Source organism: Colius striatus, chromosome 1 (genome assembly GCF_028858725.1).
Source record: "Colius striatus isolate bColStr4 chromosome 1, bColStr4.1.hap1, whole genome shotgun sequence".
Classification (NCBI taxonomy): domain Eukaryota; kingdom Metazoa; phylum Chordata; class Aves; order Coliiformes; family Coliidae; genus Colius; species Colius striatus.
The window spans coordinates 126863856-126878070 of record NC_084759.1 but is presented as its reverse complement, the minus strand read 5'-3'; the positions used below and the strand labels follow the sequence as shown (position 1 = coordinate 126878070).

Sequence of the window (14215 nt, the reverse complement as noted above, 5' to 3'; positions counted from 1 at the left end):
TTTTTGACAGCTTTTTTTTCCCCCTCTCATTAATGCATGACTTTACTTCCAAGTACCTCCACATGCATCCGATTTCTCTGAAGCAACGGAGGTGAAAACAGGCTGTAGGTAAAATAATGCAGCACCAAAATCTGTTATGTACCTAGATGATGTGTCCTACTTCTATTTGTGGATGTGAGCCCAAAACTAGGCAGCAGAAGTAATTTTTTCTTTTTTGGTCTGTGTGAGCTTGGCAGAGAATTTGTGTGTGTTTTGCTCTCCAGCATTCCGAGGCTGGTATGTAAAGCTCAATACAGTCTGGGTATCCAATCTGACAAACTTTCTGTTACAGTAAAGAGTCAGCAGCTCAAGGTGCTCTTGATTCCTCCTGACCTCAGCCAGTTCTTCTCAAGTTGATGGTTGCAGTCATTGATCAGTCATCTGTCATAGTCATAAACTGCGATGTACAGGTTACTCTGAAGCAGTCATCTCAGAACACAATGAGGAATTATTGGGCAGAATCTCTCATGTATTCTTCCTGCTACGATTTCAAGTGGAACAGGAAAGCAAAATTCTACTTCTTTGTGTCTCTCCATTTCTGCCTCACCAGAAAGCCTCCTGAAGAGGCAGCTCTGTGGTACTAAGATAAACCTGATGGTACTAGAGGAAAATCTAAGAATAATTATGACCACGAGAATCATATCTATACTTCTTAGCACATGCACAAACTCCAGTTGTCCTCCATCTGATAACACAGGTTTCATTCCCCTCTATCTCCTACAGCACAGTCCCACCCTCCTTGGTGTTTTACCCAGCAAGGAGCTTATTTGCTAAGCCATGAGGGGATATAATGCCCTTTAGACACACGCGCAGCATGGAAGTCTGTTCCTTAGGGTACATGAATAAGTACTTAAGTGCCTCAAAGCATAAAATTTTCTTCCTAATTATATTAATTTTTCTAGTAATAGGTAATACTTCTCCCTCCAATCTTTGCATTACCCTTCTGGGACATCAGAGCTACCGTGATGCTACTGCTGCTACAAATATTACAGGCTCCAGTTAAATATTACAGGCTTCAGTTGTTTTTAAGGTCATGAAGCAAGGCTGGAAAAAGGAAGGAAATACTGGTGCCAAACAACTTTTTCAAAGGACTGACTTCACATTTGAGAATAAAAAGTTGTCAGATTAAACAGCAATGCCTGCTTCATGACCTTATGCAAAACCCACATCACTCTTGCTAGAGCACGAACCACGTGTAACCTGCTGACCCTCACATACTGCTCTCAATGCACTATTTAACTATACAGAAAAAACAACAAGCCCATCTTGTTCATTTAATCTGCTTGAGATGAGATCAGGTTGAACAAGAGTTTATTATACTACAGCCATGTAGCAAAAGCTAAACTACCGAAACAGCTGATGAGGGAAAATGATTAGAATGATGACAAGTACCCTGTGAACAAGGAGACGCTGACCTGGGCACTACCCTGAAGGTAACTGAACAATGCAGCTGGCGTTTGAATACTAATAAATGTAACAAGTTTAGGGACTCCGTTGCAGCCCTTGGGTCAAGCAGTTCATATGGTCTGCATGCACACTGTGTAATGTTGTATATGTGAAACCCCTGTGGATCGAAGGCAAATTATTTTTCAATGTTTCTTTCAGCTGAAAGTCTCTAAAACAACGTGAGAGTCACAGCCCATCACACTGCGTTTCTACAGCACAAACCCAAAGATATGTGCTGCATATCCCAAGGCAGGTACCTGGAGTGTATACAGTGGAGGTACTCTGTGATGGCATAGAAGCACGTGATATAAGTACTGGAAGAAGGTGGAAGGAGCTAAACCTGTTGCAGCTGTCTTCTCCTGTTTTTTGTGAGTGCCCCTGACTCACTCCATTCCACAAGTTGTGTACAGGTGCTGTCTTCAAGTGCTAGTTGAAACATATCCAGGTTAACCTAGCCACTGCCTCCAAAGGCCAACGTTTCAGCTCAGAGCAACATCACTCCAACTTGCTGGCACAGCTAGATTTATTCTTTCCCTTTAGGCCAACGTTTCAAAGAACATTTCTAAGTCCAAGATGAAACCATCTCTTCCCATTTGCCACCACTCTGTGAACAATTCAAGGAGATAGTCAGTGTTGAAATGATCAATAAAAATACCCATGACACAGCTTCTCCCCCGAGAGAGAAAATACTTAAAATGAAATAGTGATTCTGTCATCTAAGGCAAGAGCTACTCTAAGCCTTATCTTTGAGTCATCAGTGAGGCGGATACTTAGGAATTCAAGAGAAACATGGCATTTCACTCCAAAACATACAGCAATCCCTTCCCCGGCAGATGAGAAAAAGTGTCCAACTCTCTCCACAATAACCCTTGCTGGCTCACCAAGGTCTGCAAGCAAAGAAGCCTTGTCACACCAGTGGTTATGGCATTGGTTGTCCCTGGGGGAATCAAGCTTCACACTATCTCAACCCCTCACAACTCCAATGCCAGATTTCTTTCTTAAATGACAAGAACACATCCATTTACAACACCATCACATGCAGCTGATGTTTTCTTCCAACACTAGACTATGTAAGCACAGTATGCAGTCAGATAGCCTCTTTATGGGCTACTCCTTTAAATAACTGCACCCCAAAGCCATGTTCTATCTAAGTAATACAAATGGCATCTTTAGCATTTGGACTAAACCCCTGACTCGTTCTTTGATTCTCTCTCAAAGTTAGCATCCGTCATCTCTGTTTCAAGTGAAAATACACTTGCTCTGTCAATTTGACACTAATAAAAGACAATTCTCCATGGATCTAGATAATATCTTCGAAGAAATCATCTGAACATCACAGAAAAGTAGTACAACAAAGAACTACACAGCTAGCGTTTGTTGGGTTTTTTCCCCCCTTTCACTGGAACATGTATTGAAAAATCATTAAGTAACGACATCCTCTGTTGAAAGTTCTCTAGAAAGATAAAGCTTTTACATTGAAGAACTCATCACTGGGAATAAACACTGAAGATTTAGTGCCACATCAACAAATGCAAAAACATACATCTTCACTATCCCAGAAGGAACCCAGTTACCCCCAGCAAAATCATGATGATCCCAGCACCCCTATGGATACTCCAGGAGTGAAATCAAACAGATAGTACACTCCCTAATGAACTTCTAACAGTGACATACAGAGGATAGAAACAGTCAATTACCGTGCTATTTTAAAAATATAAGGTCATCACTATCTCTTTGGTATCTCAGTCACGAAGCTGAAAGGAACTCCACACAACATTTCCAAAAGAAAATTACTACATACTAAAATGTCCCCACAAACCGACTGGAAATAAAAGGTCTATCCCCCACTCTCAGCTATCCTGCAGATGTGCCAACTGCTTGTACCTGCTTCATGAGGCTTAGTCATCTAATCCTTCCTGATCCGCCCCACCATCCCCAGCCACCCCCAAGCTTTGCTGGTACTAATTTCATTTTTCAATTGGACAAGTAATTGAGACAAAACATTAATTCAGAGCTTTTTGTTTTGGTTTGTTTTCTTTTGTTTTCTTTTTTTTTTTTAGCTTGTACTTGGTGTTAAGTTTGCTGCTTCAGTTACAGATCTGAAGCACAGCTCATAGGCCCCAAAACCTTGTTCTTTTTTTTCTAGATGGTCCACGTCTGAAATTTTGGATTTGAAAGGTTTTGATAATGCTTCTTTCATCCAAGTAAGCCTTCCCCTTGCATCATACATGACTGCAGAGACAGAAATAAGCAGCAGAGAAGGACAGCGTGAAGCATATAGACACGGGGCTGTACCAGTTGGTACCAAACGCGAAGACATGGTTATAAAAACACCATATAGATGACATTATTGCCTCTACAAACCTTCCTGATTGTTTGGCCTTAGACTCCCATGGAAAACTATAATTCTAGTTTTCCACTAAATGGCTTCTGGCTTCAGAATAGAGTAACTGTAGTCCCCAGAGTGCTTTACCAAGTAATTTACAAGAAGACTTCTTTTGAGCCCTTTAAGTTTGTGTGTGCATTCATAAAACGGTTCACTGCATGTTCCACACAGTATTTGTGGTACACAAATACTTGTTTGTGCACATTCATCTCTTGTGAAATCAGCTGAGCAAGCACCAACATTTTTTATAGACGTAACTGAGAGACTGGCTTGAGAAAACAAGTCTTTGTTTTCTCTCTTGCTCCTAGTTGCCCAATTCTCCTCAGTCCACTGTGGCTTTAAGAGGACCCTGCAAATCCCTCGCTAGCAGTAAGGTACACTGCAAAGTGGAGCTGGGGACAGTTTTTAAGTTTCACAGCACACTGGGCCTCTTACTGGCAAAATCACTGCTAATCTAAGGTTAAAGGACCTGTTTTTGAAATTCAAGTCGGTTGGAGTTGCGCTGTGTCGCTGTAGCACCCTTGGATTAGAAGGAGCTGTAAAAGGGAGTTAAGGCTGCAGAGAAAACAGTGATTTTATTTTTTTTTTTCCTTCTTCCAGAAGCCTGTAAAAAACTTGGAGTGTTCAAAACCTGTATCTAGTGATTACAATTCATCCCACTTCATGAAATTACCACAAGTACCTCTTGCACTACTCAAAGCTGAGCTCACGGAAGAATTAAATTGCCTCTTCTATGTAAGAAGGTTGATGCTTGCAGGTAAAAACTAGGATTATTGGTAGAGTGGTCTGTTAAAGTTTGAATTGTGGCAGCTTGTGCAGCACACCAATCTGCGATGAATAGAAATCTCCAGCTCCTAGATTGTTTCACATTCCCTTGACCTTTCCAAATGCAAATATTCCCTGAGACATTCAGATTGAAAAGCCGTGGATCAGCAAAAATTGCAGATCTGAGCACCAGTATCAACTTGATGCTGTGCTTTACATAACAAGGCATACTCAAAAATACTGCTATGTTCTGTTTCTCAATTACAGAAAACACTATGCAGTACTCTTGCACACCTCATTAACACCTCAAGTGTTCAGCTTTTAAGAAGTGTGTTGAGATGGTGCACCTATTATTGGAACAAAGTCACTTACACAATTCATAACACTGAGGAGAGATATCAGTTGCTAGAATTATGGCAAATGTCATGAGGATTTCCTTAATACCGTTAGAGTTTAGCTAAGCAACAGTAAACAAACTGTGTAGGTATTATAGGAACCTGGCAAGTGTGGTCTGAGAGGTGTTTCAGTGATGTATCTCTAGTGTTTGATAGAAAAAGGGATTAAATGTACTCACTTCTGAAATACGCTACCAGGTAAAACATAGCAAACATGATTGTAGCTCAAAAAAAGGTTACTGAGGGCTAATTCCTCCTAATGCTGGTGAAAATCAGCATCATTCCACATACATGACTGCTTTGGTGGGCTCCTAGGACTTCTGAAGGCTAGATCACTTTATTTAGGCATAGGTAATCCTCACAATCCTCAATTTTAGGCATCTGGGTTTGAGAAATGTAATCTAGAAGAGGTGATACATTGGAAAAAGCAGAAGGAATGGAAATTTATGCTCCTATTACTGTCTCTTCCAGCACATAAACTGGCAAAGACTGTCACTAGGCTAACTGTAGAAACATTTGTAATGGATTTTCCCCAAACCCTCACACTTGGGAGGTTTCCAAAAATGGGTTAAAAAAAAAAATCATCAAATAAAACAGTAGGACAAAAGACATATATTTCATTTATCCTGAAGCATACTAAAAATACTCACAAAATGACATGTTCAGAATTTTTAACACTACAGTAAATTACAGAATGAAAGGCTATCTTTAAAAAGGAAAATGTTATTTCTAAAGTTTATTATAAAATATTTTGCTGATTGCTGTTCTAAAGCTCATTCATATTTATATGGTTTTCTAAAATGACACTAATTTCTTTGGTGTTTTAGCAGCTCAAAATTTATACTTTGGGGAAAAAAGGCAATTTCACCTAGTTTTCCTCCGGAACTGAAAATTACATAACCACTATTTCCAAGCTTTTTTTTTCCACTCCACATTAGGAAAAAAAAACCCCAAACCAACAAACCTAAATCAATAAAAACATACATTTGTGAATGTGGAGTGGAGAGGATGGGACCATCATGGTGCAAGGATGGCAAGACAATTGTCTAGCATTGACTTTTATTAGAACTGTAGGGTTCTGCATCCTGAGCTCAGTCCATTAGTAAGTAATGCACCATCACCTCACCATGGTTTTAAAATTATCATAGAATGGTAGGGGTTGGAAGGGACCTTTAGAGATCATCTAGTCCAACCTCCCTGCAGAAGCAGGTTCACCTAGATCAGGTCGCAAAGGAATATGTCCAGGTGGGTCTTGAAGACCTCCAAGGAAGGAGACTCCATACCCTCCCTGGGCAGCCTGTGCCAGGGCTCCCTCTCCCTCACAGTGAAATAGGTTTTTCTTAAGTTTAAATGGAACTTTTTGTGTTCCAGCTTCATCCCATTACCCCTTGTCCTGTTGCTAGCTACCATAGAAAAAAGGGATGCCCCAACCTCCTGACATCCATAATTTAGATCTTTGTAAATATTAATGAGATCCGCCCCCAGTCTCCTCTTTTCTAGACTCAACAGCCCCAGTTCCCGCAGCCTTTCCTCATAAGGAAGATAATTCAGTTTTATCTTCCCGTAGGAAATTAAATGTTGAATTTGCAAGATTTAGAAACACCACTATTTTGAAAACTTTGTCTATACTCACCATATGGAGAAAGCATATCAGATATTTCAGAACAACGTAATTGTGCTCAGGAAGTCCTTGGATGATTTCTTTACATCTGGTGACTCGTAAACTGCTCTCCACACCTGCAACATCAAAGTCAGTCTTAATTCTGAGGAATCAAAATACGAACAAGAAATAATATTTTACTTTTATCTGCTGGAATTACCTTAAGATATCCATATCTTTAAATCTGACCACAAATTTCAGCTCTATTAACCTCCATGACCATAGTAACAGGGTTATCACTTTGAATGTCCCTATCATATTTTGTATTATCATAATCTGGCTAAGACTAACTTTCAGAGTACTTTCTCAATTCAGTGAAATAACCAACGTAATTTATTTGCTAGAGAAGACTTTCAAAGGCCTTCATTTGAATCCCATTATCTCTTCACATACTGAATCCAGACATAAACTTTTTTATGCTGTGATTTTATTCTTGCTGAGATAGTCCTGCCCAAAATACCGTTTTGGCACTCTACCAGCTTTAAAAATACTTTTATGATTATTCAGGAAATTCTTCTAGCCTTGACCAAATTTATAAGATGGTCACTTGGGTGGGTAAGAACGTTCTGGAGATGCACCTATGCAGATTCATTAACATCACCAATTTGGAGAAAGGTCTGATAATTACAATCATGCCTGACCTAACCAGTTGATGTTTCTTCTGCATTCGTTGCCTTTCTCTCTCCACCTCCCTGACACATTTGGAGATGTGTCAATGTGTGTATGCAGGCACAAAATTCCAGCACGTTAAATGTTCCCTTAAGCTCTGAAATAAATACATGAAGTTGTACTGTGGTGAGCTGTGTTAACTGTTTTCCTACTGCAAAGTTACCAGTTCCCATATGACACAAAAATCTAAGTCCCAAGAATATTTTGTCAGCCTTCTGCAGAGTAAATAATGCAGGAAGTTCAGAAATATTGGGTAAAGAAACTCTTGTTAGTAGTTTTCAAGACCAAACAAAGTCTTTGGCAATTATAATATCCAAGATTTTATTAATTTCATTGTGTGTGTCAGTAACCTGGCTAATTTATTTCACAGCTCTCATCGACAACTGTTAAAAAAATGTTTCAGATGAGACACTAAAGAGGAAAATTTCACTATCATTTCATACTACCATAAAGCTGGATTTGTAGGTTAAGAGGTGTAATAGATACATCACACACTGCTCCGGTGTCTTCTAGAAGACAGAATGAGAATTTAAAAATCATCCAAGACAGCTGTCTGCAATCACACCTCTTCAGAGCTCCCTTCTGCACTGTATTCACAGAGACTGTGCCTTTCCTGAGTCCAGCTTGCCTCTCAAGCTTAAGATCTTTTAAAATCAGGATAGCATCATAGTATCAACAAAACACAGTGGACACTGCGTAACAAGAAAGCCCAAGGAGAAACTCTCTTAAAACTTCATTTTTCAACACATTTTATCAACATTTAAGATGTCAGTAAGCAAAACTAACATGGAATGAATGTTCCACGGGTGTTTTGTCAAGCAAAACCTCCCAGTGTTCGCAAGACAATGCAGGTGAAGCTGCTTCTGCAGGGGGTTGGACTAGATGATCTCTGAAGGTCCCTTCCAACCCCTACCATTCTATGATTCATTGCTCTCAGATTCTTTTCAATCTTGTTATCATTTTTCACTTAGCTCTATCACAAAGTACAACCATATCTAGAAAGTCAGAACAAGATGAATTCAGTAAAAATTAGCATTTACACATCCTTTTTTTTAAAAAATTTCCCCTATTCTTTCCAGTTCAAGGTGACTATCCTTAGTTCCTCCATTTCTACTACCTTCCTGTGAACAGACCTGTTTTTCTCAGTGCTCTGAGATACCTGTTTTGTGAACAGATAAATCCTTGATTTGGAATGTAGTGATCTACAGACTTTCAAATAGCAAAACGATACGGAACATGACCTGAGTAAGTCCTTTAATGCAAATACATGAATAAAGTTAACGACATGAAACAGTACATGCAGATGCTAGTGACAGGCATGGTGTAAGAATTTTCACCTGGAATACAATATATCTAGGTGTGGTAAACTTGCTGTACTTCTGCACTTTACAAACATGTCACAATCGAGGTTTATTCCCAGTGTGAACTATGACAGCAACCTACACCAACAGTAATGGTCATGATAGTGACGATAACGTACACTTTGCGGCAGCATCAGCGCAAGGTTACCAGAAGCATGTTAACTGTTGGAAGCTGTACTCCATTATGACAGATATCATTTCCTCAAAAAGCAAGTTTTGAAAAAAATGCATGATTCTGACTGGAAACTCTACTGATTCTCTGCTAGACTGACTATAGCCTGGATGGCAAAACACCACTCCCTACAAGGGCTAGATACTGAATCTCAAGATATTTTGGGATCTCAGATATCTAATTCACATGTAGTCCCTGACCAAGGCCACATTAGTTAAAGTTTTGTAATTCATAGATTCACGTGGTGCTAGACCTTTAGGTAATCAATATCTTCTCATGGTTTTAGATGCCTTCATCCCCAACATGTCATCGCATGGGAATATTTCCAATAAAAACAATTCTCTTCCCACAAAAAAAAAAGGAAAAGAGAGGAGAGATGCATACAAATGACCAACCAAATTTTGTTCTCAGAATTCTGCCAATGCTGCTGCTTTGGCATAACTTGTATCACTAAGACTGATGTAGTGATGTGCCATGACATGAAAATGGAGCTCTAACAGTGAGAAGTACAATCCTATTCTTATGACATCCAGATAAACCAGTAAACCTTATAAAAAGCAGAGAAGGTCTTGGTAACCCTGACCACCTTGCTCTGGTACAGACTATGAGGTTGCAGCGAAGCACTAAAAACACTGTATTTCCACAACTGTGTCATAGTTAGCAACAGCAATGACTGTGAGTTAGCCAGGTTCAGTTCAACTTGCTGTATAGATTTTTCTACAACTTATTTATACTTACTGGTGATTCCGAGGATATGATCATAACACTCGAACGTTAATAATGGCTGAGGGAGCTCCCTAAGGAAAGTCTTTAGGATAACAGCAGGAATATGGATATCATGATAGTCATCAAAATTCACAGACTTGCCTAAAAGGAGAAAAAGAACAAAAAAGGCATTCAATCATATGTCTTACTGTTCCTTTAAACTACTGCTTAAAAACTGTGTCACACTACATTTTGAACAGAAAAACTTCTTGGCTTTCTGCTGATGGTAACTCCGGGCAATTTCTTTTTGTATTTTTCATAGAGTTTTATTAAACTTGCTGTAAGAGATTCTCCCCATAAAGGCATTTAATAAAATGACTTCACAGGAAAGTCAGTGACTTTCAAAATTACTTCACTAAATTTCATCAATTATTAGGTCAAATTATATCTCTTTGCCATAACCATGGAAAAACAGCAGAGGCAAAATGCCACAAAGACATTGTACTTTGTAACTACAGTAACTCAAAGTGTGTAGAGGCAATACAAATGTTTATTAAAAAACAGATCATTTTTGACTCAAAGCTTAATACTTCATTAGGTCCTATGGATTTTGTAAGCTCTGGTCTGACATCATCTGACGACTTGCTATTCAGTAAGCGTTAAGTGCCTCTTGCTGTCTTTTGGGTTTTTGTACTACCGCTTTTATTATGAAACTTTATGTTACAAATGGTTTTATGATTAACTAATTAAAAGCAAGCTAGCACTTCTCCTTCACCAAAAAAAAATCCAAGATCAACAAAATCCTCATACTCCTACTGGCAATGGCATGACGATAGCTTACCCTGATTGTAGAGTTTCTGAACATCTTTGATAGTCTGGATGCTGGCTGACCTTCTGAAGAGGCCTTCTACTTGCAGTCCTGAAAAACAGTTAATGCAAGTCATCTGTAAAAGTTGTCATTCTCTTGTTTTTCTGTATAGGTTCAGTTGAAAAAGGAACAGAGTGAGAAAGTTTGGGAACAAACCCATTTGATACACTAATTTTAGGAGGATTAAAGTCCTTGTGAATAGAACATACAATCACATCGCGTGTCTTGTTGACTATAATTTTTCTTTAGAAGTACCTTTCAATTGCACATAATGACACAGAAGCAGGATACTCAGATTCACCAGATTGGTTATGTATCCACTCTCATGGAGCATATCTGTAACCTGAAGCCCACACGTGTAAATCTGCTATTCTCCTTGCCTTAATCCTTTTGCAAATTAAACATGGTATTTGTAAAGATTCTCTAAGCTTCCTCTTCTGCCAGTGGTTGAGACAAGATTCTTCAGACTGGGTAATGTTTCATAGGATCTTTGGATAGAAGAGTCTGTTTCCGATAATTGGAGGGATACTGGTCTCCCCAGCTTAAAGGTGGTTTGGGCCAAACCATTGCTCTTTCCACCTCTCCCTGGAAGTCAGGGGGACTTAAGACTCTGTCTGCCTCTGTCATGATGTTTTAAAATAGTTGATTCTAATCTTGAGGCAATTCTGAAATATTTATAATAAATCTCCTGAAAGGTATCTATCTAATTTGCTCGGAGTAACTGGAAACTGACTTCAGTTACTGACGAAAAACTTCCAAGAAAATGCATTCAAATCAAGGATCTAATTTGTAGCACAGCTTTCGAGGTAAGTTATTTAACTATATTGTTATGCAAAACAGGATGGCAACAAGAAGTGTTACTTTTCTTTAGACCTGTGGTACTTTTTGCTTTTGAGTTTGGTAAAATCCTCATTACCCCTCCCCTTCCTTCTCTCCACTTTGTTCCTTCCAACCAGCAGGTAATGCAATTTGGCTCACATGAAACCTGAGCTAGAGATTCCTACTGGAAGCATAGTAATCTAAAAAATTATCCCATGATGGTCTAACAAAACATAAAAACTGCTGACATTTTGAGAACGGTGGCAGAGCACCCACTGACTTGCTGAACATTTCTTTATGTGAGTGTGGAAGAGTAGATGGACTTTTTTTCTTTTGGCATGCTTATCTTTCAGCAGGGTAAGTGATCAGACTGAAATCAGTCTTTAGGTACTTCAGTTAAAATACACAGGCATCTATTTGCATGATCACAGTTCTCTACGGTGTTCCAGGAAAATTTTGAGTTGGACCTAGAAGAAAGATACTCAGTCACACGTTGCATACATATTTTACACACGGAAAACTGGTAAACTAACATGAAATTCCTTAGTGAACCCATTCCCTACAGAACAGCGCTTAGTATTGTTTACATGAATTTAAATCAGTATACCGAAAGAACTGATAATGTACTACTGAAGTAACTATTCACAGACATGCTTCAGAGACTTTTGCAAAGAACTCCAAGCTCTATTTGAAAGTGCTCCACTGACTAGATTTAGAGGCTTAGCTGGAGTTTAGCTGAATACAGCTCCCAGTTACTTTATAAGGATTTATGTCCTTGCTTGTTAAATTCCAGGTTGAATATTAAAGCTTTAGCCCATGCACTCAGTTTTGGAAGAAGTACAATGTCTCAAACTGCACTACATAAGAAGGAATCAAATGGACAATAATCGTGATCTATTTGACCATTTGCTTTATTTCCAACCAGATCATGTTTCAGTTGAATAAAGATACGGCAAATGACGTCACTGTAGTAAAACTGTTCTGTTAGATTTATAGCATAACCTGTTTAAAGACATGGTTTTGGAAGTGGCAGCTGTGAGCAGCTAGCTCATCAAGGCACTGCCCTCAGCAAACAAGGAATACGATGATTTCCCGAGGACTTGTAGAATATTATATTGGTTGTCAGTGCACTGGAGTTTTTCTGGAGAAACAAGTCTTTCAGAAAAACGGACATCATAAATGCTTGCAATTGGGTTTGCAGGAATTGGTTTAATAGTTAATGTTTTAATCTGATGTGAATCTCACTGTATAAACTACGATGTTAATAAATATCAATTTTTAACATGTTTATGCCTTTATTGGCTAAGCTTTCAAGAGTCTAATTAAAGACATTAATCTGTAGCATAGACAGCAGCTGTACTTGTCTGGCCCTGCATCCCATTACTGTTACTGTAATAGCACATAATGCTAAGCTATTGATGGATATGTTTTTGGAAGTATGAGGGGGAAAAATCAACTTTTATTCTCATCTGCAAAAACCTGGGACACTGGCGATGTTTGCGCTTCTTCCAAAATTTATTTTCCGGGTCAGCTGAAACTGAATCAATACACAGCAATTTGTTTGATGACAGGTGGCAACAAGCCAACTACAGAAGCAGGTACTGCCAATCCCTCTGACATTCATGGACAACCTATCCAAATGATGTGACGTTAATTAAATGCAAGTTAGCGCAATTCTTAGGAAAAAAGAAAAAGCTGTGTTCTCCTTCTGAAATAAAAGAACGGCAACCACAAAAGATGCTCAGATCACAAAACAATATATCATAGCACTTTTCAAATAAAACCTGGGTCATAACTTCAGCCAACTGGTAACCAGAAATAGTAGCCAACAGCAATTATGCTACTGAAGGGGGGAAATGATGAGCATGGGTACAGGGACAGTCCTTTTGCAATATATTTTTCTGACTTGTGATACATATGAACTGAGTAGGATACATTTTTTACATAAGTCTGTAAGTCTATCAACTGCTTTCAGTGTCTTCTATGCTTAGGCAAGGCAAGGGCAAGCTACCTGAAAACATGATTTGAATGATGGTGTTTCCAATGACACAAAACCTGAACAGTATTAGCGTGTGCCCCCATTTAGGGTCTCATAATGAGGGAGGGGAAGGAGGAAAGGGACCTGAAGCCTGTTGTTAATTAATCCACCAGATATGGATAAATACACACTAAATACACACCTTTATACCCAGTCAGGAAATATTTTCTTCAAATCTGTCTCTTCATTTTCAAACATTAGGGGAAAAAAGCCCAGTTCTTGGAACTACCATAATTAAGCTAAGACAAGGTGCCCACACTAAAATAAAATTAATCACTTTGTCTTCTTTTTGTAGACAAAATATATGCCAGAGCCACTAGAGTTACGGGATGAGGAAGTAAAAATGAGTGAAGACAATCCTAGTCATTACAGTTCAAAGCATTCATTTTTGTCCTTTGAATAAATAATTTTGAAGCAGCTTATTTAATTTTTGTTAGTAGTGTTCTTCAATCAAGTCTCGTTTAGAGCATAACTCATGTCAGCTGTCTCTTTAAAGAGAAATATCCTTTTTTTGCTGTACAAGTTGAACTATTTTTCCACTAACAGCATGGGTAACCCAGGCCATAGAGAATAGAATAGCAGCCCTGGAGCAGCACTGCTTGCCAAAATACTGCTAGAGGATGACTGACACGAACAGCTAGCATGGGCTTTCCAGTTCTGATAAACACGCAGCTGCATGTCACTCACATACTCTATCAATGCTGCAGAGCCTCTGTTGAGATAACTCAGCACAAATTGCTCCTCACAAAAAAAACCCCAAAACAGATAGACAGATAGATATAGAGATTAGTGGACTTTTGCTACTATGCACCAAAATCTCCCAACCGAAGATACTGAAATTTTATTTTAAATATTAAGTGCTATACAGAAAAACACAGTATGTGACTAGTGA

General features: G+C 38.8%; 1 protein-coding gene across 5 annotated transcripts in view; it reads right to left on the bottom strand.

Moving 5' to 3' along the window:
* Window positions 1–14215, bottom strand: part of ARHGAP8 (Rho GTPase activating protein 8) — an 85250-nt gene that overhangs the window by 1028 nt on the left and 70007 nt on the right. For all 5 annotated transcript variants that reach the window (XM_062006904.1, XM_062006868.1, XM_062006888.1 and 2 more), the window contains 3 exons: window positions 10440–10517; window positions 9632–9760; window positions 6665–6768 (listed from right to left, as the gene is read on the bottom strand). In XM_062006904.1, the coding sequence (XP_061862888.1) occupies window positions 6665–6768; window positions 9632–9760; window positions 10440–10517 (311 nt within the window). The remainder of the gene's footprint in view (window positions 1–6664; window positions 6769–9631; window positions 9761–10439; window positions 10518–14215) is intronic.